The sequence below is a fragment of the Ovis canadensis genome, chromosome 18, assembly GCF_042477335.2.
Source record: "Ovis canadensis isolate MfBH-ARS-UI-01 breed Bighorn chromosome 18, ARS-UI_OviCan_v2, whole genome shotgun sequence".
NCBI lineage: Eukaryota > Metazoa > Chordata > Mammalia > Artiodactyla > Bovidae > Ovis > Ovis canadensis.
In genome coordinates this window covers 80,440,627-80,468,580 of record NC_091262.1, presented here as the reverse complement: position 1 = coordinate 80,468,580, position 27,954 = coordinate 80,440,627, and the positions used below count along the sequence as shown (strand labels likewise).

General features: G+C 52.5%; 2 protein-coding genes across 10 annotated transcripts in view; one reads left to right on the top strand and one right to left on the bottom strand.

The window, feature by feature from the left end:
- The window catches only part of MOK (MOK protein kinase), a 44,230-nt gene extending 20,691 nt beyond the window's left edge, over nucleotides 1–23,539 (top strand). For 2 of the 5 annotated variants that reach the window (XM_069560410.1, XM_069560412.1), the window contains 10 exons: nucleotides 6,555–6,644; nucleotides 7,941–8,011; nucleotides 16,375–16,453; nucleotides 16,579–16,627; nucleotides 18,247–18,425; nucleotides 19,770–19,871; nucleotides 20,609–20,782; nucleotides 21,676–21,796; nucleotides 22,765–22,953; nucleotides 23,032–23,539. In XM_069560410.1, coding sequence (XP_069416511.1) covers nucleotides 6,555–6,644; nucleotides 7,941–8,011; nucleotides 16,375–16,453; nucleotides 16,579–16,627; nucleotides 18,247–18,425; nucleotides 19,770–19,871; nucleotides 20,609–20,782; nucleotides 21,676–21,796; nucleotides 22,765–22,953; nucleotides 23,032–23,112 — 1,135 coding nt within the window. In that variant the 3' untranslated portion in view covers nucleotides 23,113–23,539. The remainder of the gene's footprint in view (nucleotides 1–6,554; nucleotides 6,645–7,940; nucleotides 8,012–16,374; nucleotides 16,454–16,578; nucleotides 16,628–18,246; nucleotides 18,426–19,769; nucleotides 19,872–20,608; nucleotides 20,783–21,675; nucleotides 21,797–22,764; nucleotides 22,954–23,031) is intronic. The other 3 variants (XM_069560414.1, XM_069560415.1, XM_069560411.1) reach the window with 2 other exon arrangements.
- A 1,631-nt stretch (nucleotides 23,540–25,170) lies between these two features.
- Nucleotides 25,171–27,954, bottom strand: part of WDR20 (WD repeat domain 20) — a 66,535-nt gene continuing 63,751 nt past the window's right edge. For 3 of the 5 annotated variants that reach the window (XM_069559544.1, XM_069559533.1, XM_069559534.1), the window contains one exon: nucleotides 25,687–25,976. In XM_069559544.1, coding sequence (XP_069415645.1) covers nucleotides 25,923–25,976 — 54 coding nt within the window. In that variant the 3' untranslated portion in view covers nucleotides 25,687–25,922. Of the gene's footprint in view, nucleotides 25,977–27,954 lie in introns of all 5 variants that reach the window. The other 2 variants (XM_069559539.1, XM_069559541.1) reach the window with 2 other exon arrangements.

Below are 27,954 nucleotides of genomic sequence, written 5' to 3'. Positions count from 1 at the left end.
AAACAGTAGTATAATGAACCCCAGGAACCGCAGCCACCACCACCAAGCCTGTGATTTTTAATTAATCTGTATAAGTCCATCTGGTCTCCCGCCCCGCTTGGTTGCTGTCGTGATTCAGTCACTCAGTCATGTCCGACTCTTTGCGTCTCCATGAACTGCAGCACGCCAGGCTCCTCTGTCCTTCAGTATCTCCCAGAGTTTGCTAAAACTCAAGTCCATTGAGTCGGTGATGCCATCCAACCATCTCATTCTCTTTCGTCCCTTCTCCTCCTGTCCTCAGTCTTTCCCAGCATCAGAGTCTTTTCCAGTGAGTCAGTTCTTCGCATCAGGGGACCAAAGTATTGGAGCTTTAGCATCATTCCTTATAACGAATATTCAGGACTGACTTCCTTTAAGATTGACTGGTTGGATCTCCTTGCTGTCCAAGGGACTCTCAAGAGTCTTCTCCAGCACCACAGTTCAAAAGCATCAATTCATTGTCTAGGTTTGTCATAGTTTTTCTTCCAAGGAACAAGCGTCTTTTAATTTCGTGGCTGCAGTCACTGTCCATGTTGATGTTGGAGCCCAAGAAAATGAAATCTGACACTGCTTCCATTGTTTCCCCATCTATTTGCCATGAAATGATGGGACTAGAACCCATGATCTCTGTTTTTTGAATGCTGAGTTTCAGGCTTTTCGCTCTCCTCTTTTACTGTCTCCACGAGGCTCTTTGGTGCCTCTGTTCTTTCTGCCATTAAAGTGGCGTTATTTGCATTATCTGCATAACGACATTTCTCCCAGCAATCTGGATTCCAGCTTGCGAGTCATCCAGCCCAGCACTTCGTACGATGTACTCTGCATGTAAGTTAAATAAGCAAGGTGACAATATACAGTCTTTATGTACTTCTTTCCCAATTTTGAACCAGTCTGTTGTTCTATGTCTGGTTCTAACTGTTGCTTCTTGTCCTGCATACAGGTTTCTCGGGAGGCAGATAATGTGGTCTGATATTCCCATCTCTTTAGTAATATTCCGCAGTGTGTTGTGATCCAAAGGCTTTAACATAGTCCAGTGAAGCAGAAGTAGATGTTTTTTGGAATTCCCTTGCTTTTTCTCTGATACATCATTTGTTGGCAATTTAATCTCTGGTTCCTCTGCCTTTTCTAAATCCAGCTTGCACATCTGGAAGTTCTTGGTTCATGTACTGTTGAAGCCTGGCTTGAAGGATTTTGAGATAATCTTGTCTGCATGTAAATGAGCGCAATTGTATGGTAATAGTAATTTGAGCATTCCTTGGCATTGCCTTTCTTTGGGACTGGAATGAAAACTGACCTTTTCCAGTCCTGTGGCCACTGCTAAGTTTTCCACATTTGCTGGCATGATGAGTGCAGCACTTTGACAGCATCATCTTTTAGAATTTGAAATCTCTCAGCTGGAATTCTATCACCTGCACTAGCTTTGTTTGTAATAATGCTTCCTAAGGCCCACTTGACTTCACTTTCCAGGATGTCTGGGTCTAGGTGAGTAATCCCACCATCCTGATTATCTGGGTCATGAAGATCTTTTTTGTACAGTTCTTCTGTGTATTCTTGCCATCTCTTCTTAATATCTTCTGCTTCTGTTAGGTCCATACCACTTCTGTCCTTTATCGAGCCCATCTTTGCATGAAACATTCCCTTGGTATCTCTAATTTTCTTGAAGAGATCTCTGGTCTTTCTCATTCTGTTGTTTTCCTCTTATCTTTGCATTGTTCACTTAAGAAGACTTTCTTATCTCTCCTTGCTATTCTCTGCATTTACTTGGGTATATCTTTCCCTTTTTCCTTTGCCTTTCGCTTCTCTTCTTTCCTTAACTATTTGTAAGGCCTCCTCAGACAACCGCTTTGGCTTCTTGCATTTCTTTTTCTTGGGGATGATTTTGGTCACCACCTCCTGTGCAGTGTTACAAACCTCTGTCCATAGTTCTTCAGGCACCTGTCTATCAGAGCTAGTCCCTTGAATCTATTCATCATCTCTACTGTATAATTGTAAGGGATTTGATTTAGGTCATACCTAATGGCCTACTGGTTTTTCCTACTTTCTTCAATTTAAGTCTGAATTTTGCAGTAAGGAGTTTGTGATCTGAGTCACAGTCAGATCCTACTCTTATTTTTGCTGACTGTGTAGAGCTTCTCTGTCTTCAGCTGCAAGGGATGTAGTCAGTCTGCTTTTGGCGCTAACCATTTGGTGGTGTCCATGCGTAGAGTCATCTCTTCTGTTGCTGGAAGAGGGTGTTTGCTATGACCAGTGTGTTCTCTTGAGAAAGCTCCGTTAGCCTTTGCCCTGCTTCATTTTGTACTCCAGGGCCAAACAAGCCTGCTACTTCAGATACTTGACTTCCTACTTTTGCATTCCACTTGGTTATTATTGTACATTTCTTTTTTAAAGGCAAAATTTGCATTCATTGAAATGCACATTTTTGAACTGCATGATTTTTGCAAGTGGATATCTCAGTGCACTCACAGCACAGAGCGCTTCTTTCGCCCTCGAGTTCCTTCACGCCGCTTGCTTGGTCCTCCCTCCCCATCCCAGGTGGCCGCTCTTCTGGGTTTTGTTTTGTTTCTCTTTACCCTCTTCTAGAAATTCCTGTTAAATGGAATCTCTCCACTCCTTTAGCACAGCATACATGCAATCTCTGAGGTTTATCCCTATTGTTGTATCGGCCATTGATATCCTCTTACCGCCGAGTGGTGTTCATTCCAGTCTGTGACTGAAAAACGCCTTGTTTATCTCGTCTCTTGTTGAGGAACTTTTGGGCTGTTTCTGGTTTTGGACCACTATGAATAAAGCTTCTGTAAAATTTCATACAAGGCTTTTTATGGTTATATATATATATATATATATATATATTTTTAGGTCATTACCTGGAAATAGAATCTCTGGGTCACAGGGCAGATGTATATTTAACTTTATAAGAAACAGCCCAACCTTTTTCTGAAATGATTATACCTTTTTCCACTTCTACCAGCAAAGAACCCGAGAGCTCTACTTGCTTCATGTCCTCTTCAGCCTTTGGTGTGGTTAGTCTTTTAAATTCTGGCCATTCCAGTGAGCGTGTCCTGTTGCTTCACTGCGTGTGTGTGCTTGAATGTTTATATGGCTGCGTTCGGTCTTAGTCATGGAGCTCGAGGTCTTCATCACGTCGTGGGGGTCTTTCACTGTGGCGCAGCCTACACACAGGCCCGGTGGCTGTGGTGTGGGCTCAGCACTTTCGGCACGCAGGCTTCGTTGCTCCGCAGCATGCTACTGCTGCTAAGTCGCTTTAGTCGTGTCCAACTCTGTGCAACCCCATAGATGGCAGCCCACCAGGCTCCCCCATCCCTGGGATTCTCTAGGCAAGAACACTGGCGTGGGTTGCCATTTCCTTCTCCAATGCATGAAAGTGAAAAGTCAAAGTGAAGTTGCTCGGTCGTGTCCGACTCTTCACTACCCCATGGACTGTAGCCTACCAGGCTCCTCCACCCATGGGATTTTCCAGGCAAGAGTACTGGAGTGGGGTGCCATTGCCTTCTCCAACTAATTCACTAGTTTAGTATGCGGTAAAATAGCAGAGGCTTTGAATAAGTTGAACTGGCTACTAACAACTAATTTAGTTTTCTCCAGTGATCACTGTTCTAGACCAGGGATTGAACCTCACCTCCTGCATTGGCAGCACGGAGGCTTAACCACCGCACGGCCGGGGGACCCCGTAGCCGGCTTTGCTGGAGGCAGAGGCCCGCCGGCCGGGGGATCCCGCAGCCAGCTCTTCTGGAAGCAGAGGCTCACCACATCCCTGTGTTCCACTCCATGATGTGTTCTGTTTCCAGCAGGGCAGTAAAAAGACAAACACACAGAAAAAACCTGAATGTCACTTGCCCACAAAATCCAAAGCAACTCCAAAGCAAATAAAAGTGGTTACTTTGCAGATTTTTAGGTTTTTTTTCCCCCCAAGATCTTTAAAAGCAGGAGCAGAGTTGATTTACATTTGAGCGCACACTGTTGCTTGAACTGAGGCGCACAGAACCCAGTCAGCGTGCCCATCTAATGTTCGCACTCCTTCCTTGGTTCTGAGCGAGTGCCTGGGGAGGCATAAAATGATTCTGTCTGCAATAAGAAAACGTGTTTCAGGGTATCATAGCTGGTTTTCATATTAAAGATGAAAAGAGTAAGTAAATGTCTAAATGACACAGCTGTTTGACTAACTGGTCCTAAAAGACTGATAAATTTTTTTTGTTGTTTTTTTTTTAGATCAGGTGTATAGTTCAAAATTTAGAACTGTTGCTAGCTCCAGTTGGTTTCTGCTATTTCCACCTGAGGCTGGGCTTGTTGGTGCCGTCGGTGTTTGGGCCCAGGTTCATCTTTGCTACAGGCCCTGTCCTGTGCACCGTAGGATATTTAGCATCGTCCTTGGCTGTTGCCATTGAATGGAGCAATGACGACTTAAAGTGTCTCTAGTATTGTCCCGTGTCCCTTGGGGGGCAAGGTCCCTTCGGTTGATAACCACTGACTTGCAGCATGCCCTGGGCAGAGGCGTGGCAGGCACTGGTGGGGGGTCTTCAGTGGCCTGGCCCTGGGTCAGGGACTCTGCGGTGTGGGGCTGTGGGGTGAACCGTGGGTGCCCTTCCAGTGCGCACCCCAGGGAGGGAGGGAGAGATGCTTGGCAGCCATCGTATAAGCGTCCTCCAAAGAATGCCCTGCTTGATCTTTTCTTCTTCCTCTTGCCTTGTTGGTGTGTGTGTTCCTCTCGTCTGCCCTAAGGAAAATAATCTGTATCTGCCATGTCACTCAGAGGATGGTCTGATGTGGTGTGTTCTCTAGAACCTTAGTTCTAAGGGACGGTGACTTAATATATGTAAGAGAGGACCCTGTGCCCCCAGAAAGTCTGGAAAATGTTGGTTTAAATGAAGGCAAAGTGTTTTCCTTATTTGGTAGGATTTTGAAAGCTTCTAACATCAACTGTAAATTGTCACTCTCTGAAAGGAACTAGATTGGCCCTGTCTCATGTTTCCTCAACATGCATTTATCCACAAAGCGTTTTCCGGAGAAATAAAATTCTGTGGGACATGTTTTGGGAAGTACTGTTCTAGAGTCACCTAGGGGAGGCCAGGGTATGGGCAGGAGCAGGTGGTGGGCTGGGCATTGAGCTGGTCGAGTGGACGGACAGGGTCATGGTATGGTCCCTGCACACCCCAGGACGGCCATCCGTAACAGTTATTAGGCAGTGAAAAACTCAGATTCGAGGCGGGAAGGAGCTACTATCCTGAGCCTCTGGGGTGCGGCCCCACCCCCCTACACAGCATGCTTGGCCCCTTACCCAGCAGTCGTGGGATCCCCCACTCTCTCCAGTAACTGAAGGGTTACAGTCCCGGCTTCAGCAGGGACCCTCCTTAAGGCTGCTGCGCCAGCAAAGTGAGCTGTGTCTTTTCAGGTTGGCTGTGGACCATGGTGTGTAAGTTGCTAATATTTTGAGTATCATCCTGGGTATGAGGGAGGAAACGGGGTGACAGCTAAAAGGGGCCTAAGGCTTTTTGTCAGGAGTACCTTTCTGCTCAGACTGCCCAGGCTCTTGTGTGTCAGGCCCCCATTTGTTGCCTAGCATGAGAGAGACTGGAAATATCCAGCCGTGTTGATTTACAACAGCAGTAATAATATACTATTGGGTATAACCACTCTTTGAATAACCAAACAAATTGCTGAGCTTTACTCTACATGTTGAAAGTTGGTTGGGAATTCCCTGGCTGTCCAGTGGTTAGGACCCGGTTCAACCTTGGGGCCCAGGTTCAATCCTTGGTCTGAGAACAAGAAGCCCATGAGCCACATGGCAAGGCCAGGAAGAAAAAAAAAGAAGTTGATGAAACAGTTTTGCCAGTTCAGAGAAAGAATATTTCCAGAATCAGTTTCTCTTGGAGCCGCTGAGATGGAGTCTCTGGTGGATGGAGTCACCCGGCTGGGCCCAGCCCCAGGGAGAGCGCCCTGGCAAGGGTCAGTTGGGAGGCGGGCACAGCCAGCCCTAGGCCATTGGCCTCTATTGTGTTGTTGTGATCTGTGACGTGAACACAGTGGCAGCAGAGCAGCCCCATAAAGAAAAGCCTCAGGAAGACGTGCCTGCTGAGAGAACGCCTCTCCTCAGGTGAAGGACTGTGAAAACGTGTGCAGCCTGCATTAAACAGTAGAAGGAAGCCCGTCTGAACTTGAGATGCTTATTTTCAGATGTTGCTTACATTGCTCTTAGTTCCTATAAACTGACTAATGGAAAATTTTAGTCTCTGTTTCTATATTTATTAATTGTAAGAGAAACTACCAAAGTATTCTTTCAGGAGTTTAGATGGGAAGAGTTTGAATGCATGTCCAAAGCTATAAGAGCCTCGATTTCCTAAAGATAATGTAGAAATGAGATATGCTTATGTTCAGCTGCTGATGGGAGAAATAAAACCTGATAAACTTGCTTGGCGTTATTTGTGTTTGTAACTTGTGATCATGGAGAATAAACAGTGATTTGATAACCCTGACTCTGAAGTTGACCTGAATAATAAACTCGTTTGTTTTTACCTGCACAATAGTATTGAGCAAGTGAACAACCTACGTGAGATACAAGCACTGAGATGCCTGAATCCACACCCGAACATTCTCACGTTGCACGAAGTGGTTTTGTAAGTATATCGGGGCTTTAAAAATTATCTAACCTTGATGATAATTGTTAGATCTCTTTTTTAAGAAAGAAGACCATAGTAGACATTTTAAATACTGGCTCTGTAGCTCAGACACGTATTCGGGCCAGTGTCTGCATCCGAGCCCTAAAGGGGAAAGGCCTTCTTTGCAGTGACTCTGTGTCACAGCAGCGAACATCATTCGAACGGTCCCCCTCCCAGAAGCTCAGCTGGGCTTCTGTGGAGGCGGCGGCGGCCCGGGACAGCTGAGTGTGAGCCTGTGGCCCTCTTTCGGGGGCTGCGCTTAGGTCGTCCCTGCAGTTGCCATCTCGGTGCGGCTTCATACAGCCAATTCTCACTGTATCCCACATAACTTCAGGGGGTTTTTTCATTTCTGTTCTAATCAAGAAGGCAGAGCGGAGCTCATCTGGAAGGGCTTGTCTCCCGGGGGCTAGGCTTGGGATCTGGCCTGAAGCTCCGAGAAAGCGCTCCTCAGCAGGAAGCCTGGCCTGTACCACCATCCGGGGAAACCGCAGTCTCTGACCATTGAGCTGGGGGAGGTTTTCATCAGAGAGCTGACCAGTTCTAAACTTAAAATGCAGTGACTTGTCTTGGCCGCGTGGCCTCCTGGCCTGCGTGGCCTCCTGGCCCGCGTGCCCTGAGGCACGTGTTTGGCCGGTCCGGAGACTGCAGCCTGCACAGGGCCCTGCCTGTGCCAAGTGCTTCAGGGGCAAAGCGCTTCTGTCTGCGGCAGCCCGAGGGACAGTGCGCCTCATCCAGCCCCTCCACAGGTGCCCTGAGGGGCCCGAGGGGACCCTGCAGGGGCGTGGGCATTTACTCCTTTTGCCCCTGGCTGGGTTTTGTATTTCACTCCCCACACTGTGATGTATCTCAGTGACATGGAAGTAATTTAGGTAAATTAAAGCTGAATTTGCAGCCACAGAGCTTGAATTAAGTCCTACTTTCTTTGTTTTGCTTCTCAAACTCCTCAACCTGTTTCTTCTGTCTGAAGATATAATAGTTACTTTCATAATCTCAAGATGCTTTTTTCCCAAAATTGTGGGAGGCCAGCTTTTAGCATTTTTGCCTAAAGTCGTTTTATTATTATTTAAAATTATTTTTACCTAAAATACTGATTGAAAATCAAAACTTCTGCTGTTTCAGTCATTACACTTTGGCCTTTGCTGTGGGAGTGTTTTATGTTTATCAAAAGTGTTTACAAATGAGTTAAATATTTGATGCTTTTTTTCTGATTAATACAAGGAAAAAACCATTTTAAAAACCTGCTTTCTTCTTCAGTGACAGAAAATCTGGTTCTCTCGCACTAATATGTGAACTTATGGACATGAATATTTATGAGCTAATACGAGGTATGTAGAATAATTGGAAAGAGTGTCTAAGATCTTTTAAAGCTTATAGTTCCCATATATTTGTCTTAATTCTCAAAATCATCAGTCACCACAGTTCGGTAGTTGTATATAAGTATGCAGTGCGTGTGTGCTAGGTCGCGTCAATCGTGTCCGACTCTCTGGGACCCAACGGACTGAAGCCCACCAGGCTCCTCTGTCTGTGGGATTCTCCAGGCAAGCATACTGGAGTGGGTTGCCCTTTCCTCCTCCAGGGGATCCTCCCGACCCAGGGACTGAACTCGTATCTCTCGCGTCTCCTGCACTGGCAGGTGGGTTCTTTGCCACTAGCGCCACCTGGGTGTGGGAGGTGTCCGGGGGCCAGTCTTGTCTGCTCAGGGCATGGCTGTGGACGGGAAGGGATGCCACGCGGGGGGACACGGGTGAGGGAGGCGCAGCGGGAGGCCCGGCTCAGGCCTCCCGCGGGCTCGTGCCCTTCGAGGGTCCGTTCCGGGCTCTGCCGTGGCTCGACATTCTACTCTAGGCTTTGGAATGAGGCAGGCTTCCCCCACAAATCATCGCCTGAGAGGGACTCTCCTTCCTCCTGGGGTTGGGGCCCCCGCACGGCGCCCTGAACTGCTGAGTGCTCATGCGTCCCTGTCTTTTGAACAATACAGCTCTGTTTGGGGAAGCCACTGGCCTGAGCCGATCCCAGTCACGGCTGGTTTTGGAGGCCGGCAGAGGTCACCTGAGGGAAGCAGAAGGCAGGAGGCAGAAGACTGGCCCACGTTGGTCAAATAGCCCTGGGTCTGACCCCCTCGATGGCGTTAGATGTCAGGACAAATGAGCTTTGTAAATATCACACAGCAAGTGTTAGACTTTATGGATCATATTATTCTTACCAAAAAAATAAAAAAAATCACTGCCTTATGTTATATGAGGGACTCTATATCTGAAATTGAGTTTTAGCGACAGTATCATAGATGATTTAAAAACTGCTATATTACTTCAAGCAGTTTAGGCCAAAGGGCAGATGATGTCCTATGGAAAACTTTCAGATCAAGAAGCTGTTCTTGCAACAAAGGGGACCGATGTTAAAGGTGCATGCAAAGAGTTCAGATAAAATTATGTTTATGAAGTAGGAGCGTGGAAAGAAGTATGTCAAATGGAAATATTTTCTATGTGATTTAAAATATGTGGCTTAGTAAGTTAATAAATAGCATGAGTAGACAAGTTTTACATCTGTGAAAGTTGATATAAAACTTTTGGATCCAGAAGCGTTTACATCTTTTGAGGAAAGTAGGAGATTGCCTTGTATCTGGAAATATATGGTGTTTCTTTTAAGTTATAAACCTTGTGTATTTTATTCATAGACAAACCTCTCATTCAGGTGTCTTGCTTTAAGTACAATTTAAAATAAACTTAGTTATCTGGTTTCCTGGTCTAAAACCTATTAAAAATAAGAGCTCTTAAAAGGAGCTTCTAGAACTTTACACACTAACAGAAAGTGACAGGTGACGATCCAGTAATGGGGGAGGAAACTGAAAGTATAAACCAAACCAAGAGCGTCCGGGAAGACAGCTGTAAGCCGCCAGGGTCCCCAGGACAGGTTAGCGGGAGCACAGTCATGTACTGGATTGTGGTAACCATGTCACTGTAGGATATGCTGATGGGAACATGGGTGAAATATTTTTAAAAGATTTCCATGTAAAATACCGCCAAATAGAAGAGAGTTTTATATCTGAGGAGTAAACCTCACTTACCTGGAAATTTCACTTGAGGTCTTATTCCAGACAACTTGGATAAATAAGGTGTTACTCTGTGATTAACTTTCAAATACACTAACTGACTTAGATTCTTCACTTTGATAGTCTCTGTGTAATACATATTTTAACAGTGTATCAGGGCAGGGTATCAATGCAACCAAGAGAAACAACCGCTAATTTTTATTGTAACTTGCAATCATCTTTTTACCAGTAAGCCAACATTTTATTCTTAATGAATCTACAGAACCACTTCCTTTTAGTATAATAACAATTCTCTTGGTATAAGATACATATCTTATGTTAGAATTATGATTGTCAGAGTGTGATATTTTAAAACTCGAGGGGAGGGGATAATTTCTGGCAAGTTTCTATGTGTTTAGATTGGAGAAAACTTTGTTTAGAAATCGATGTTTTAATTTCTAGTAGTAGGGGAGTTGTGTAATTGGAGGAAGTGAGTCTGTTTCTTTCAGTATCTGTCTACAGAGACTGCAGAAAGCAGACTGTTGTATTAAGGCTCAACGGCTGCTGGTTCATCTCGTGGATGCCGAGTGGCTTCACAGGCCAGGCGCTGTGCTCTGAGCATGGGATCAGGTGCTGTCGGTGCTAAGGGGCCTCTAAGTGTCAGAGAAGTTAAAACGTGGGGAAAACGGTTGACAGTGATTGTCAAACACTCACTGTTGGAACGTGAACCCTGATTTCAGAGCTGCCTTAGCATTGAGGAAATGCAGTCATCCCTTAGTGTCTGCAGGGTACTGGTTCCAGGAGCCCCGCAGGTACCAAAATCCATGGATGCTCAAGCCCTTTGTGTGTGAAACGACTCAGGGATTCAGCCAACCGCAGAAACCTCGGATGCGGGACCCGCGGACAGAGACCCGGGGGCTCGGGGGCGCCGACTGTGCGGCGAGGACAGTGACGGCCGACGGCCGTGAGTGTTCTCCGCAGGCCCAGCGCTGCCCCTGGCTCTTGAGAGGAGTCAGCTTATTTCACCCTGAGAGCCTGTGAGGCGGATTCTGTCATGATGGCATGTTCGGGATGGTGAAAGGGAGGCATGGAGAAACGAGGGACCTGTCCACGGCTGTGGGCCTCGGCCGTGATGGTCTGGGGTCGGGACTCGGGCAGCGCCTGCTCTTGCCCACCCTGCACGGCCCTCTGGACAGCCCTGAGTGGACCGGGAAGGCCCGGCGGCCAAGGCCACCACCGACCACTTTTGGGCCACGCAGTCTCCTGCTGCGGCTCCTCTGCCTGTCCTTCTCGACACTCGGCCACCCAGACCCATGACTCTCCCCCGGCAGCACATGGGCCACCTTCTGGAGCGCAGGCTGTTCCAGGTCCAGGGGCTCGTCTTGTCACCTTAGGGTTACACCATTTAGAGCCTGTGAGTGGACCAGGCATCCTACAACAAACCCATGACTCTGAGCCAGGTAGGAAAAAGCAGACCAAGCTTTGTTTGACTGTAAGCATAGCGTTACAGTTTGTTTCCCTGAGGAGCTTAGGCAGTGTGTCTGAGCTGTGGAGCATTTTATACAACGGGCTTGCGCATCCATGGATTGTGGTACCTGAGGGGCTCCTGGAACCAGTACCCTGCAGACACCCAGGGATGATTGTATTTCCTCAATGCTAAGGCAACTCTGAAATCAGGGTTCATGTTCCAGTCATTATGCAATGTAATGATTTTGCATGACAGATTAATTACTGTGTCAGATTAATCCAGTTGTATTTTTATATATGATCAAATCTGAGCCAGTGAACTGTAAGGTGCAGTATTTTTTATGTACCAACAAAAAGGAAGAAAAACATTGCCACTGCCGCTCTGACACATACCTTTCTTCTCACTTAGCAATTTTAGTCCTGTCCTTATTAATGGAATTGGTTCAGAACTATTGAGACAGTTTCCAGCCATGTCACTTTTGTGCATATATAAAAAGGAAGTAGACATGGCATAAACCCGTTACGGCAATTCCTAGCTCTTCCTTGAAACTTTCTGATGTGGCACGGTCGCTGAGCGTCTTCCTCACATTGTCCATCTCTGCCGTTCAGGGTGTGCGTGAGTAGCATTATTTTCGCTGGAATTTTCTGAAGCCGATGGTGCCATCCTGTTAGGTCAGTGCTGGTGCTTCTGGGAGGTGCCCTCCGGTTCTGTGTCGATGGAGCACGGGTGTCCCCGATCGCACTCCAGGCCAGAGCACGCACAGCGCCATGCACACCTCGCGGGGTAATCATGGTGTCTGGCTCTCGGGGTGGCTGTGAGGAGTAAATGACAGGTGTGGGTGTGTGGAGCAGCGCCCGGCTGGCGTGGTCTTTAATCAGCGTGGGCGCCTGTCATCACCACCACCACCATCAGCACGCTGCGCCCAGCTAAGTGTGCCAGCTCTGGCTGTCTGCACTGGCTCGTCCCTGTGCTGGGAGCTCAGCTCCGCTCCAGAGATGAGGAAAAGAGCTTCCAAGAAGTTAGAGCACTTGCCTGAGATGAGCCGGCTTCAGAGAACAGAGCTGGGGAACCTCCCTGGCTGTCTAGTGGTTAAGACTGTGCTTCAGTGCCAGGGGTGTGGGTTCCATCCCTGGCCAGGGAACTGAGATCCCACATACTGCATAGTATGGCCAAAAAATAAATAAGAAACAAAGCAGAAGGCAAAGAGCAGAGCGGGGAGGCCTCCTTGAATGTGGTCTTGTTGAGAGAGGGGTGCTGGTGATGGCTCCGGCTCCATGCTGAGTCTGACAGCCCGCCTGCTATGCTCTGCCTGTCGGGACCTCCAGCTTCTCTGAGAACCACGTGCTGTCCTGCAGGGCTCTCTCTTGGAAAACACCAATGGTAGACACGTGCTTGCACGCTGCCTGGGGGCCTAGCCTCTGGGCCCAGGTGCAGACTGTGGCCCGGCAGGCACCTCGGAGGCTGACCCGGAGAGCCAGCCGCAGCCCGGGGACGGGGCCTCTCGTGGGAGGGGCGTGTGTGCTAGATTGCCTGGTTCAGCGCGGCTACACTGGAGGCCACAGCTAGTCACTGTGTCCACTTCCGACCTTTTACATTGCTGGTGTTATGTGTGACATTCATTAAGTGCCTTCTTAATGAGAATGTTTGGTAAAAAATTATCTTGGAATAATTAATTTGGCTCAGTGAGCCAGGGAAATACTGTTTGCAGTCTGCTGGCTTCAGTAAAGGGTCATACAAAGAACCTCAGGGTGTTTTATTCACAGTATTTTGTCTGCTTCAAGGTGTTTGTGAGCAAGAATCTGGTGGGAACCAGATACCATCTCGCGCCCGGAAAGTTAAGGATCTTTTTGGGGGGGGAAATACTTTTGAAAGTCGACAGTCCATCCTCCTTGTCGAGGGCGTGGACTCTGATTGCTCAGACCAGTGGTGCCTGTGGCTCAGGCGGGCTCCTTGTTCCCCTGGGAGCCGCCATGTGCAGACAGGGATTCCCACGGAGAGATGGGAAGGAGTCACAGCCTTGCCCCTACGGCTACGAATGGGTAGAGGGAGCTGGCCCGGGAGGAAGGGAGAGAGTCCTGCACTGGGGGCAGAGAGCAGTGAACGGTCAGACTCCTGGCCCCCCGCCTGCTTGTGATTCACTCGGTCTAGGCCTGGGCCTTGGAATCTGCTTGATGAAACATCCCTAGTGATTCCCTGAGTCTAGGCCTGGGCCTTGGAATCTGGTTGATGAAAGATCCCTAGTGATTCCCTTGGTCTAGGCCTGGGCCTTGGAATCTGCCTGATGGGAGATCCCTAGTGATTCCCTCGGTCTAGGCCTGGGCCTTGGAATCTGCCTGATGGGAGATCCCTAGTGATTCCCTGAGTCTAGGCCTGGGCCTTGGAATCTGCCTGATGAAAGATCCCTAGTGATTCCCTCAGTCTAGGCCTGGGCCTTGGAATCTGCCTGATGGGAGATCCCTAGTGATTCCCTTGGTCTAGGCCTGGGCCTTGGAATCTGCCTGATGGGAGATCCCTAGTGATTCCCTCGGTCTAGGCCTGGGCCTTGGAATCTTCCTGATGGGAGATCCCTAGTGATTCCCTGAGTCTAGGCCTGGGCCTTGGAATCTGCTTGATGAAAGATTCCTAGTGATTCCCTTGGTCTAGGCCTGGGCCTTGGAATCTGCTTGATGAAAGATCCCTAGTGATTCCCTTGGTCTAGGCCTGGGCCTTGGAATCTGCCTGATGAAAGATCCCTAGTGATTCCCTAGGTCTAGGCCTGGGCCTTGGAATCTGCCTGATGAAAGATCCCTAGTGATTCCCTAGGTCTAGGCCTGGGCCTTGGAATCTGCCTGATGGGAGATCCCTAGTGATTCCCTTGGTCTAGGCCTGGGCCTTGGAATCTGCCTGATGGGAGATCCCTAGTGATTCCCTGAGTCTAGGCCTGGGCCTTGGAATCTTCCTGATGGGAGATCCCTAGTGATTCCCTGAGTCTAGGCCTGGGCCTTGGAATCTGCTTGATGAAAGATCCCTAGTGATTCCCTTGGTCTAGGCCTGGGCCTTGGAATCTGCTTGATGAAAGATCCCTAGTGATTCCCTTGGTCTAGGCCTGGGCCTTGGAATCTGCCTGATGAAAGATCCCTAGTGATTCCCTTGGTCTAGGCCTGGGCCTTGGAATCTGCCTGATGGGAGATCCCTAGTGATTCCCTAGGTCTAGGCCTGGGCCTTGGAATCTGCCTGATGGGAGATCCCTGGGCGATTATAAAGATTGGATGAAGTAGACTTTCCCTGAAAGAGGCCACCTTCCCTGAGTTCAGGTTCTGATGAATGTGAGGACAGCTTTATGCTGTAACTAGGATGTGGCCGTGTGGCTGTGGCTGGGAAGGGTGCTTCTAGGAACAGAGCGGTGTGAGCACGATTGGAAGCGGGAGAAGGGGATGGGGCGGGGGCGTCCCAGCAGCGAGAGCGAGGCGTGGGACGTGGTTCCCAAGGCGCGCAGCCAGGCCCTGCAGCTGGTTCTGGGCACTCGTTGGAAAGGCAGCTTTCAGGGCCCCACCGCAGAGCTGCTGAACCGGATGTGCCCGGCGGGGATGGGGAGCAGTCACTGCCTTCACCGGCCCTGAGGGACTGGGGGCCCTGAGCCGGGGGGGGTCTGCCCCCGGGGTCTGGGGAGCCCGCCTCATCCGTGGCAGCGAGGACAGAGGGGAGAGAGCCTGACAACGCTTCAGCCAGCCTCACGGGTGACAGAGAGCGGAAATTTTGCTTTCTTCTCACCTTTGTACAGATGATCGATAAAATTACAGAGTTCCTCAAGCTGTGGGAAGCCCGCAGTCTTGGTTTTAATTCTTTTAAATTGTGGAAAACTGATGTGAAACAGAATAAAAAGATGACATGGAAAAATTCACTCCACTTAGACATTTTATGAATTGTTACTTTCTATGATTAACATAAACATTCTTGTTATGCGAGAAAAAGAAAACATTAATCTTTCAACAGAAATTGCAAACTTAGGACCAAAAATGTCAAGTGGGCCGTGTGCTCGTGTTGGCTCTCTGAATTGTTAGGTGAGAGTGTGTGTTTCTCATATTTAAAGCCTAATAACCTAGAAACACAGGCCTCTGAGATTAAAATCAAATAAAATATGACATCTTCAAGAACGCAGGTGTCTGTGCTACTGGTCGTCATTCAGTTGCTAAGCCAAGTCCGACTCTTTGGGACCCCATGGCCCGCAGTACTCCGTGGGACTGGAGTGTGATGTGCGGGGTTCTAGAACATCATGGACAGTGCAGGAGTGAGGAGGATGTAGGTTGCAGGCTGTGTGGATGGGTGCCCGGTGTGCTGCAGGGCCTGGTCAGCGGTGGCAGGGACTGCTCCCTTTTGTGAAAGGAGTGTGTGGGCTGTGCAATTCGGTCATTGGTCTTCTTCAGTTAAGAGAACGTATTTCTGGGGCTTCCCTGGTGGCCAGTGGTTAAGACGTCACGCTTCCACTGCGAGGGGCGCCGGTTCAGTCCCTGCCAGGAAACAAGATCCCATATGCCGGGAAGTGCAGCAGAAAAAAAAGAAAAGAAACTGTGATCTATTCCCTTAAAGACGGAAATCTCCATCTAGACAGGAAGCTGAGGAAAATGCTGGATTTGCAGCTGACTCCTGCCATCTCTGGCTTCCCAGGTTGGCACAGCGGTAAAGAACCTGTCCTGCCTGCCAGTGCAGGAGACACAGGAGATACAGGTTCGATCCCTGGGTCGAGAAGATCTCCTGAAACAGGAAATGGCAACCCACTCCAGTATTCTTGCTTGGTAAATTCCGGACAGAGGAGCTGGCGGGCTGCAGTCCATGGGGTCGCAGAGTGGGACATGGCTGAGGGCGCATGCACGCATGTGGCCTGCCAGCTCGAGTCCCAGTGTGGAGGAGTGTGCCCTGCAGGCCTTCCTGAGCCTGTGCGGAGGCCCCCAGACCGAGTGCCCCTGGCTGACCGCCCAGCACCTTTCTCATTGCAGAGAAGGCCTGGGGCCGGGCGATTCTGGATGAAATCCTGTCGGTGTGTAGAATTCTACACGGCATATTTTGTAGATGGACTGCATATTTCCTAGAACTATTCCATTCTGGTTTTCACTGAGAAAATTAGAAATTCTTGCACATTATTAAAAATGGATTGTGTTTTCTTTAAAAAACAGGGATATTGGTGACCATATTTGGCTGTTTCCTTGATTGCACAGGAAGAAGACACCCGATATCAGAGAAAAAGATTGCGCTCTATATGTACCAGCTCTGTAAGTCCCTGGACCACATGCACAGGTATGCACGTGGAGACTTGAGGCTTTCGGATTAATAAAATGCGTTACCATTCATTAGAAAATGCAGTGTGAAAGAATCTGAGTGAGGTACAATTAATTCTGTCCTTCTTTTCATGTTGAATGCAGAAATGGAATATTTCACAGAGATGTAAAACCAGAAAATATATTAGTAAAGGTAAGAATTTTTATATGAAAAATTGATATCAGAATGAAGACAGAATATAAAAACTTTTCACTGGATATGCTTTCAATCCCAATGGAGGTCATGTTTGTTATATTTTTTTTTCCCTTCCAGTTTGGAAAAAAAAATCGTTAATAAATGCCATCAACATAACTGTACGTCTGGAAAAAGGCACCCTTCTTATATACTGTGTATAAAAATTAACTCCATTTATTGATAAATTATTCTAAACGCTGTAAATATAAAAGGGGAAGAGGCAGGATTTGAGCTCAGATCTGTCTCACTCAAAAGCCCTTAAACTGTACATGTGTTAAGTGTACAAGTTGTTAGGTTTGGGCATTTGTAGATACCCATGAAACCATCCCAGTTGCCAAGCAAAGCCGCTGCCCCCAGAAGCTTCCTCTTGCCTTTGGTAGCCTTTGTCTTCCTGTTCCTTGTCCCCAGGAAAGACAAGCTGACTTTCTGTCATAACAGAATTAGTGTGTGTCTTCTAGAATGTTCTGTAAATGGAATTACATGGTACATACCCCTCTGTGATCCGACTTCTTTCACTCAGCCGCGTTTCTCTGAGATTGGTCCACGTTGTAGTGTGTGTGCCACGGCTTTTGAAGTTGTCTCGCAGCTCCTGGATGCTGGTTCTGTTTCTGATGTTCTTCGGTTGCTTTGCATTTCAGTTTGGGAAGTTTCCTGTTGGCATGTCTTCAAGCTCACTAACTCTTTCCTTGACTGTTTAGTCTATTGATGAACCTATCAAAGTCATTTAAAATTTTTGTTCCAGTGTTTTTTATTTCTGATGTTTTATTTTGATTTTTCTCTTAGGGTTTCTATCTCTCTTCTTACGTCGCCCACCTGAACTTGCATGCTGTCTTCTTTTTCCCCTGGAACCCTTAAATTAATCATAGTTTGTTTGTTTTTTTAATTTCCTGTCTGGTGATTCTAAAATTCTAAAACCTGTGCCGTATCTGAGTCTGGTTTTGATGCATGCTGTGCCTCTTCAGACTGTTTTTTCTTGCCTTTTTATCTGCCTTAATTTTTGTTGAATATATCGGGAACGGGGACAGAGGTACGAGGCTGTCAGTGTAGGTCTCTTCATCATGTGGCCGAGAGAAGTGCTGTTTAACGTGGGCCGTAGCTGCAGGTGCCTACCAGAGACTTCATGTTTATTGACAGCATGCATTTTACGACTTGAGTGTGAGAGATGAAGAGGGAGGAAATACCCTGAAACTTGTTTGAGGCATAATGGGGGATATGACCAGGGTATAGAATTCATCTGTAGACTTACTCTGTGACTTAAACATATGCACAGCCCATAGACGATCTGCAGACGTTTTGAAATGTCTATAAAACACAGCCAGAATCTCTGTAAATGTGATCCGCTGGATAGAGACCCCACTTGCTCATGGGTTAGCGGCAGCTTCAGATGCTTACAGAGAGGCAGCTTCAGATGCTTACAGAGCAGCAGCTTCAGATGCTTACAGAGCCAGCACTCTATGGTCTACAAGCTCGTTTAGACGCCAGGCGCCCTTGTGTTAGCGCGCCAGCGCTGGGAATGGCCCGCGTGACGGTCGCTGCTTGGTGAGACGTTCCCTGTCCCCGTGTCTCCCCGCTCGCAGCGGGATGTTCTGAAGCTCGGGGACTTCGGGTCGTGCCGGAGCGTCTACTCGAAGCAGCCGTACACCGAGTACATCTCCACCCGCTGGTACCGGGCCCCTGAGTGCCTCCTCACCGACGGCTGCTACGGCTTCAAGATGGACCTGTGGAGCGCGGGCTGCGTGCTCTACGAGATGGCCAGGTACGCTGGGCCCCGGGGGGCGCAGCCAGTGGCTTCCCGCCAGGCCCCCCCTGCACCCTCTCCTGTGCCCCTGGAATAGCCCTTCTGGTGTCCTGGCTGCCCTGGAACCTGACAAGAAGCGGCCGGAACGCTCTCCTTGCTTGCCCAGCGTGGAGGGCGGAACACTGTCAGTTACTTCTCTCCCACCGGCCGCTGGGCCTCGGGTGGCCGGGCCTCTCCGTGTGGCCTCATCAGCAGTAGAACCGGTGAAGCCCGCGGAGGAATGGAGCCAGGGCATGCTTCCTGCCCTGTGTGGGGCCTGCCATGGGGAGTGGGGGCCATGCCCCCTAGCCTGCCCTCGGAGTTCAGTCATTCCCGTGGGCGCTCAGGCCCCGGGGTGAGGAGGAGCTGGAGTCTAGAGCGCTCTAACCCTGAGCGTGCTGCCCCCACCCCAGCCTCGGCTCCACCGCTGGACAGAGCAAGGCCACAGCAGAGGCCGGGCAAGGAGGAGGGGGGCGCACCCTCCTGCTCCAGCGGGTCAGGAAGGACGGGGCCAGGGTGTGGGAGGGGTGATTTCCGTCAGAGTGACGCTGGTCAGAACAGTACCCAGCAAGGCAGGAGGACCCAGGGCATCCATGGCCACCTGCTCCACTGACCCCTTGGTACACGCACAGGCCCTTGAGGGTGCAGCTTCTGACTCTAGACCTTCCTGTTGATAAGTAACTGTTATTTTTGGAAAGGAGACTTGTGGTTTCACTGATGCTATAGTTACAACAGATGGTCTTTTCTCATGTACTTAAGTCCCTCGGCTTCCCTGGTGGCTCAGATGGTAAAGAGTCTGCCTGCCATGTGGGAGACCCGGGTTCAGTCCTCAGGTCAGGAAGTTCCCCTGGAGGAGGGCATGGCACCCCACTCCAGTACTCTTGCCTGGAGAATCCCCTGGACCGAGGAGCCTGGGGGCTACAGTCCACGGGGGTCGCAGAGAGTCGGGCACAGCACAAAGTCGCCTGAGCCAGTTTGGAGGGAGGTGAGAGGCGCCAGAGCCCTTTTATCCATGACTCCCAAGTCTGTGAAGGCTCTGAAACCGAAACACTCTGTGGACCTCATTTGTCCACGCAGTCTGGCCTGACCCAGCCTGAACTGCTGTTGACAGCGCTCCCCCGCGGCGAGAGGCCCTGGGGGTTTCCTCTCGAAGTTGGTGGAGACCCGTCTGTGCAGGTTCGGGAGTGGGCTCTGCGCCTTAGGACTCCGACGTGGGGACAGTGGAGGAGGAAGGCCCGGGGCGGGGGTGGGCGGGGTGCGTGCTGGAGGTCCCTCTGCCGCCGGGAGGGTCGGGGCCCTGATGGCAGCCTTGATCCCGCCCAGCCTGCAGCCGCTCTTCCCCGGAGCCAACGAACTGGACCAGATCTCCAGGATCCACGACGTCATGGGCTCGCCTCCTGAGAAGACCCTCACCAAGTTCAAGCAGTGAGTGCAGGCCCCGGGCCCCCGCCCCAGGGCTCGCCCCGCTGCCGTTCCCCACGGCCTCAACACAGCCCGCTCGGCCCAGGCAGTGGAGAGGCGTCCCTGGGGGGTTCACTAGGACCTCGGAGTCTCGGGTGAGGACGGCTCCCAGCACAGGCCGCACGCCTGGCCTGGGGCAGCTCCGCCCGGCGCCCTGCCACACTGACCCCTGGGCGGCGACCTGGGGGAGCCGGGCTCTTGAGGGTCCCCGGCGACGTGAGGGGTGGGCAGCACCCAGCAGCTCCCAGATGCTAGGAAGGTAGGGAGATGACAACTCTGTTGGAGTCTTGTTCTTGTTTTAAATTTTACTTCCTTCTCTGGTGGGAATGTGCTATTAGTCTTTCCAAGGGAAAGGTTTCTTATCTCTAGAGTATGAGATTTCACACACACACACCTGTTTTACAAACAGATTGAATGTCACGGAGCAGTTTTCGGTTCACAGGAAAACCAGTGGCAGTGCAGAGACCGCCCCTGTCCTGGGGCCAGCGCTGCCCGGGGCACGCGGCGGCAGCGGAGCCCAGGGCTGCGGCTCCCTGAGCGCCTCTCTGCGCGGGGTCTGGATGCCGCTGTGCCTCCCCGCCCCACTGTTAGATCGTGAGCTGTTCCCTTCTGCGCAGGCCCCTGTGCAGTCTTGACGCTGGACCGGCCACGTGCTCTAAATGGCGGCGTGACAGTTTATTATCATTGGGCTTTTAATGCAGGTCGAGAGCTATGAGTTTTGATTTTCCTTTTAAAAAGGGATCAGGGATACCTCTACTGACCACCAGTCTGTCCCCGCAATGCCTCTCCCTCCTGCATGCCATGGTGGCCTATGACCCCGACGAGAGAGTCACTGCCCACCAGGCCCTGCAGCACCCCTACTTCCAGGAGCAGAGGTGGGCGCCCTGCTGTGGCCAAGGGGAACGCAGAGGGGCGGGGGGGTGGCGGGGTGGCAAGCGGAGGGGCTGGGGAGGGGGTGCATAGGGGCCGGGGGGCAAGCGGAGGGGCCGGGGGGCACGCGGAGGGGCCAGGGGGCACAGGGAGGGGGTGTGGAGGGGCGGGGGGGCATGTGGAGGGGCTGGGGCGCACGCGGAGGGGCCGGGGGGCACGCGGAGGGGGTATGGAGGGGCGGGGGGGCATGTGGAGGGGCCGGGGGGCACGCAGAGGGGCCGGGGGGCACGCGGAGGGGGTATGGAGGGGCGGGGGGGCATGTGGAGGGGCCGGGGGGCATGTGGAGGGGCTGGAGAGGGGGTGCGGAGGGGTGGGGGAGGCAGGGGGGCTGGGGAGGGGTTGTGGAGGGGCCGGGGGGCGGGGCGTGGAGGGGCCGGGTGAGGGGGCGCGGGGGCCGGGGGGACATGGAGGGGTAAGGTGGTCCCAGGAACAGTGCCCATACCTCTGGGAACCCACCCCTCGCTCCTCTTCAGCACTTTTTCCCGAAAGGAGGCTAGTGGCATCAGGGAGGGTAGGAGGAGGGCCTGTGGCCGCCTTTCAGTCGAGGTCAAGGCTCCAATGTTCAGCCCAGGGAGTCGGAGCAGAAGGGGCTAGTGGGGTGAGCCTGCTCGCTGTGAGGCTCCAGAGTGAGCTGGGTGGTGCCCGACGTGGGCAGTGCCTGCGCCGGGGCACTTGGCCACCCCTCTGTGTGGAGCCCAGAGGCTGTCAGGCTGATGCAGAGAAGGGGTGAGCTCCCTGGCAGTCAGTGGGTGAGATGTGTGTGAGCGAGGCAGGGGAGCGGAGGCGGCAGACGCCACGGTGGGTTTTCAACAGAGGCGCCCTTCTGTGCTCCCCACAGGGCGGCTGAGAAGCAGGCGCTGGCGAGGGCCAGGTGGAAGGCCCCTGCTCCCTTCCCCGAGTGCCCCACGGCCCCAGAGCTCAGCAGCACCTGGCAGACGGCGCAGGAGGGCCGGAAGCAGGTACTCTGTGACCGGGGGAGCCAACGGCTGCAGGCACCCCCGTGTCTCCCACACAGACGCCCTGGAGGGCCCCCACCCCCCTGGAGGGGCCGTCATCGACCTGCCACCAAGCCAGACAGCGTCTGCACATAACGGGGGTGGGCACCGGCTCCCATGGCCCCCGCCCTTGCTGCCCATCAGCTCCTTCCACAGCCTTGCGGGGCGGGTCCTCCCACCCCCAGGGCCAGGCTGCACCCAGACCCAGCGCCGGTCACCTTGTCGTGTCCCTCAGACCACCCTAGCTGGGGGCGCAGGGAAGCCACCCCTGGCCAGGTGACCCCTTGGCTGCTGAGCCCTGCAGGAGCAGCGGGCCACCAGCGGTTGCTGCGCACGCTTTTAGCAGCTGTGGCTTCTCCTTGTGAGAGCTTCACCTTTCCCTTCAGGCCCCGAGCCCCCTTCACAGCTGTGGGCAGGCACCGAGCTCTGTGGTGACTGCCCGGCTGCCGTTTATTGAGGGTCCATCTGCCGGGGGCCGAGGACGCAGGTGTCCCTGCGGCCAGGCTGCCCTCCAGAGAGCGGGACCCCAGGTCCGGCCCGTGTGCTCCTCCAGGAGGCGACCGCGCCCATGCCTCATACAGTTTTCGCATGCCGTGAAATTTTCTTCAGCCATTAAAAGCTGTGAAACCCATTAGCTCACTGGCCACACAGAAGCAGGCTGCAGGCGACGCGGCCAACCCCAGGGGTCAGAGCAGGAAGCGAGACCGCACCCTGCACCCCGCACCCCCACCGCCGTCCACGCAGGCCTGGCCTGGGAGCGGCCCCCTGAGTTTCTGCCTGGGACACGGTGTGTGTTGTCCAGTCACCGTGTGGTAACACTTCATGGCCCAGAATTGTGCGGGGCAGGAGCAGGAAGGGCGCCCCCGTTGCCCTGCCTAATTCCCGCAAGGGGCTTGGCATCCTGCGCTCATCTGGCCTTCTCCCGTTTCTAGAAACAGCCCCCGAGGCCAGAGGAGAACCACCCCCAGAGGCCGGGGCCGGCCTACCTGATGGAGCTGCCCAGGCTGAAGCTGTCAGGAGGGGCCAAGCTGGCCTCCTACTCCAGCCCGGCCCTGCCGTCAGTGTTCCTCCCGAAGGTGCCTCTGCTGAGACCCCTGAAGTGCGTCGGCGCGGCCCAGAAGGTGGGCGTCCCGCAGCCCCCTACCCTGTGCTCCCGCCCACCCTGGCCCCCACTGAGTGTCTGTCCCTCTCTCTGACAGACAGACACGCAGAAGGACATCAAGCCCAGCCTGAAACAGTACCGCCTGCCCACGATAGAGCGCAGAGGTGGGGGCTACTGAGCGCCGCAGCGCCCTGCTCGGGCTGGCTCCCCGCCACTGCGCCCGCGAGCGGGCAGGGGCTCCCAGGGCCGGGCGTCCTGTCCCAGGAGCGCCGCCCCCAGACCCGCACCACGGCCTCGGCCTGGAGCCGCCGGCCAGGACAGCCGTGTCCAGAGAGCGGCTTGACTGTGTTCCAGTCTAATACAGCTGCAAAACCGTCTCCTCCTAGGGTTTTACTTCATTTCCATAACGTAAGGGTTCGGGGCAGGGATATTTTGTAACTTTTGTATGAATCAGAAGAGAGAGATTATACTGTCATGATGTGTTGTTTAGGCTGGCTTCACTGCGGGCTCCGCGTGCCTGGAGTCCATCAGCGCTCGTGTTTAGCACAGCTCAGCTTCCAGATTTTACCACCGGAACCCCTGATTTTATTAAAGAGTAAGCTGTCCTCACGGTGTCCTCCTGTTTGCCGAGTTGCACGTGTGTCCTGACCGTCCTTTATCCTGACTTCTGTGGGCGCTTCAGGGGCACTGGCTCTGCTGGGGAGACGGGCGCAGCACCCGGCTCACCTGATCACCTCCTGAGGGCAGCGCCTAGGCCAGCACGCGGCCCCAGGGCAGTAAGTCGGTGCAGAAGACACCTATTTCCCCTGGTGGGGGGGAGGGGCAGGGCAGAGCAGCGGTGGCTGCGGAAAGTGGGGGGTGGGCAGGAGGGACGGACAGCGGGGCTGGGGCAAGGGGCTGGCGTTTCACGGGGCCCAAGGGAGGGGGGCAGGGGGCTGGTGTTTCATGGGGCCCGGGAGCAGGGGGAGGGGCTGGCTTCAGGGCCCTCCCGTGTGAGGGTGGCGTTGGGTGGAGAATGGCAGAGGACCCAGGGTCCATGTCCAGGGTGGGGGCAGGTGCCAGGGGCTCCGAGGGCTCAGCAGATGAGGGAGCGGCTGGGGATGGGGCCTGCTCGGAGCGAGGGCAGCTCTAAGGGCAGTTCAGGGGCATCGTGACCCACTTTAAATACAGAGATGTGAAGGGCTCCGTGCAGTGACTCTGCACCTGTCCCCCAGTGTGGCGCTGGGCTGGGCTCCCGGGTGGGGCTGTGCAGTCCCTGGGCCCCCAGGGGGCTCCCCTTTTGGTGTCAGCAGGTGGGCCTGCTCTTCCGGGTTTGAGGAGCACAGTCCTGCTGCCCCAGGGGCCCCCCGCCTTCCAGGGCTCTACGCCCCGTGGGCCGGCACTGGCCAGGCCTCCGGGGCACAGGCGGCCACCTGCCCTGCTGCCCGAGCGCCGGTAGTCTCTGTGCACATAGACCCGACCTGCTGTGCGGCGAGGCGGCGGTGGAGAGCTGGCTCCCCAACCTTCCTCCTCTCCTCTCGGGAAGGGAGCAAGACTGCGCTGATGAGTTTTCCCGCACCCAGCAGTGTGATCCTGTGGGGACGCTCACGCAGATGATGGCAGGGGAGTGAGTGGAGTGTGTTCGCATCTTTTCTAGCTGACATCACTCGGACGTGCCCCTGGTTTACTGGGATCTCTGAGAAATGTGTTTTAGGCACCATGGTTTAGAGCCTGACTGAATAAAGGCCTTCAGAAGAGGGCGCAACTGTGTATGATTTGACAAAAGGGTCTCGGCTTGGCAGCTACACACTGTTATTACTCTAGTCACCTGTAGAGTCTGCACGCAGGTGTGGGCCTGACCTATGCTCAGAGCTGCTCACCAGCTGGTTTCAACCAAATCAAAGTCCCAAGTCATCTCATTAGCCTTTTCACCGGATGGGTAACAAAGCATTTTCACACACAACTGTAGAGAGTTGCGGGTGAGATCTCTCAGCGACAGAAGGTGGGTTCGTGGGCTTTAAGCTGTAAGGAGAAAATGGTTCGCTGAAACCAGAGTTGGCACCCACGTACCACGGCCCACCACGGCTGAAGATGGGGACGTGGCAAGAAGCAGCGATCTCCCCAGGTGAGCCGCGGGTTCAAGAGCTGCCTGAAATTGATCTCACTGGCTGGAGAGCCTCGAGGGATGTGGCCTGAGCACCTCAACAACAGAAACGCAGTGAAGCTAGAGCCAGTTTAACAGAAGACAGACGAGTGGTATATTCAAGATAGCTTTAATAGTAACTTTGTGTGAATTAGAAATATTACTCTTAAATGATGAAAATTACTTGCTGAAGTGACCCTTTCCCCAACTGCAGACTTACATTATTTTATGTATAATACAGAGCTGACTGCATTGGAACGAGAGTATTAAAATAAATGTTAACAGATTAAAAAAGGGCATGTTTGTGCCATACCTTGGCGGTCCACTACACCCATATTCAAAATAACTTTTTAACAGCATTAAGCTATTTTAAGTGCAAACAATTTTTAAAAATCTATGATTGCAGCATATGTCTTCCTGAATTACAAGAAATAACTTTAACAACTTTTATGAGTGCATTCCAGGTTGTCTCCTGACCACCTAAAGTATTAAAAATAGTGCTGAAGCAGGGAAGTACTATTTATAAACAGTTGGATTTAAGGGGATTTCTTGTCCAAGAAATATTTTTATTTTACACTATGTATATATGTATAATTTTATATATATATATAACATTTTAATTACATTGTATTTTAAGAGTAAAAAGCAAGAAAACCTCATTTCTCATTTTTTACTGCAACCCCAAAAGAACGGTTTAAAACCGGAAACAACTTGTTGGGGTGCGCAGCACCGCACCCCGCTGAGCTCCTCCTCGCGGCCTGCCCTCCACACAGCGCTGCTGAAGGTCCCACGCGGCCGGCACTGCGCTGTGGCTGCTCCCTCGAGACGCGGACCGGGGTGAGGATGTCCGAGCAGGCGTGGGGTCGCTACACTACAGTTCCACCTGGAGAAGTGGCCTGGTTTGGGGCTGACAGTAAACCCTGCAAACAAAGCAGTTTCCATTAATCCAGCAAAACACAGGGCGGCAGAGACAGCCACAGTCACTCAGCCCTTCCAGCAGCGTCCCGGGCCCACGCCCGGCCTCCTGTCGGTTTGGGAGCCAGCGTTTCTCACAGGCCCCCTCCATGTCTGTGTATCTAGTCCCTAACTCGGGGGAGGCTGCTGAGCTGCTTGGCGGGCACGCTTTGGGCAGGGCTGGCCAGGGCGAGAGGGTGGTCTCTCAGGGCCTTGGGTGCTTTGAGCATCGCTGCACAAAGGCGAGGGGCACCTCCTGGGGGCAGGGGCTGTTCACTGCCCTCCCCAGGGGCTGCAGCTTGGGGCCACCGAGGGGTTCCCCAGCCCCCAGGCCAGCTTGCCAAGCGCGGCCCAGAGCCTGCGCCCTGTCCCCCAGAGCCAGCGTTCCCCAGAAACAGAGCCTAGTGGCATTTCTTAAAAGGTGTTTGCTCTGCTCTCTGAGGGTGGTGATGGCGGCGCCCCTTTGGCGGGGGGCAGGAGGCCCTCCGAGCTCAAGATGAACCCGAGAGGGCTGAGCCTCATGCAACCACCAGCACTCACATTTCCTCACTCACTGGGATGCACCTCACAGTCTGGCATTCATATATTAATAAGGTTACACATACTGCAACACTGAAGCTACAAATTCCCAGGTCTGTGAACACTATTCCAAAGAGGATGTGGAAAGTCACCTTATTTCTGTAAGCCTGTGCTTTAGTCTAGAAGCTAGTTACTGGGTGACAGTGAGAAAAAGGGAAAACACACTGGTGGGCCTCCGTCAGAGACTCCAGACCACTCCCGAGGGGAGGCCGGCTGGACCTGTGAGCTGAGAGCATGGTTCGGAGGGCCCGCTCCCTGCTGCCTCGGGCCGCTCGTGAGGGTGGCCTGTCCTGCCTGCCTCCTCCCTGAGGATTTTCTCAGGAGGACAGAGCATCAGGCCTCAGAGACCCTGCTGGTGTCCAGCTGTCCAGACAGCCAGGTAGCTGCCAGTCTGTCCCCCAGACACTGGACAGCTGGCAAGGAAGGGCTTTACAAACACCCCGAAGCACAAGCTCTCTCCAGCCTGGAATTCACGAGCCATCCTACCAGCCCCCAGGAAGGAAGCCGGCTTCAGGAGTATTGGCAACTCTTGAGTCTAACATGCCGATCTGGTCTCACCAGAGTTGCCGCTTTAGTCCTGCTAGCGATTTCGTATGAGAATTGATGAGAATACCCCAGCTCTTAGTTTAAGTAAGTAAGTGAAGTCGCTCAGTCGTGTCCAACTCTTTAGGACCCCATGGGCTGTAGCCCACCAGGCTCCTCCATCCATGTAATTTTCTAGGCAAGAGTACTGGAGTGGGTTGCCATTTCCTTCTCCAGGGGATCTTCCTGACCCGAGGATCGAAACCAGGTCTTCCGCATTGCAGGCAGATGCTTTACCGTCTAAGCCACCAGGAAATCCTGTTGAGATTCCCAGAATCCAATTCAATGAGAATTGATCAGAATACCCCAGCTCTTAGTTTGGGTTTGATTATAATACTAAACTGATAGAATTAAACCTTGTTTCATAAGAATATATAGAAATAGTAACATTTCAGCTAAAAAACGATTTACAACCATGGAACACATCTTTGTTTGGGGTGATGCTGAGATTGGAGGCCCCGAGAGCAAGAAGGGAGCATGAGGGTCTCGGAGGCCCAGGTGAGAGCCAGCCCTTGTCCTGAAGCCTCCCCAGGTCCCAGCAGGGCTCTCCTCTGCCCCACGGCTACCTTGGTCTTGCCCCTCAGGCCCTTGAGGGGGTGGTCGGTGGATGGGCCGGTGGCACTGGTCCAGGCTTGGTCAGTCAACTCTCCGAGTCACCCTCCCCGCCCAGACCATGACATGCACACTGGCCCCAGGTCCTGCTGCAGACAGACCAGCAGCCTCCTGAGCCCCAAAGGAAAGGGGCACGGGGGGAACTCCAGTGCTGGGTCAGCCTCACCTGCG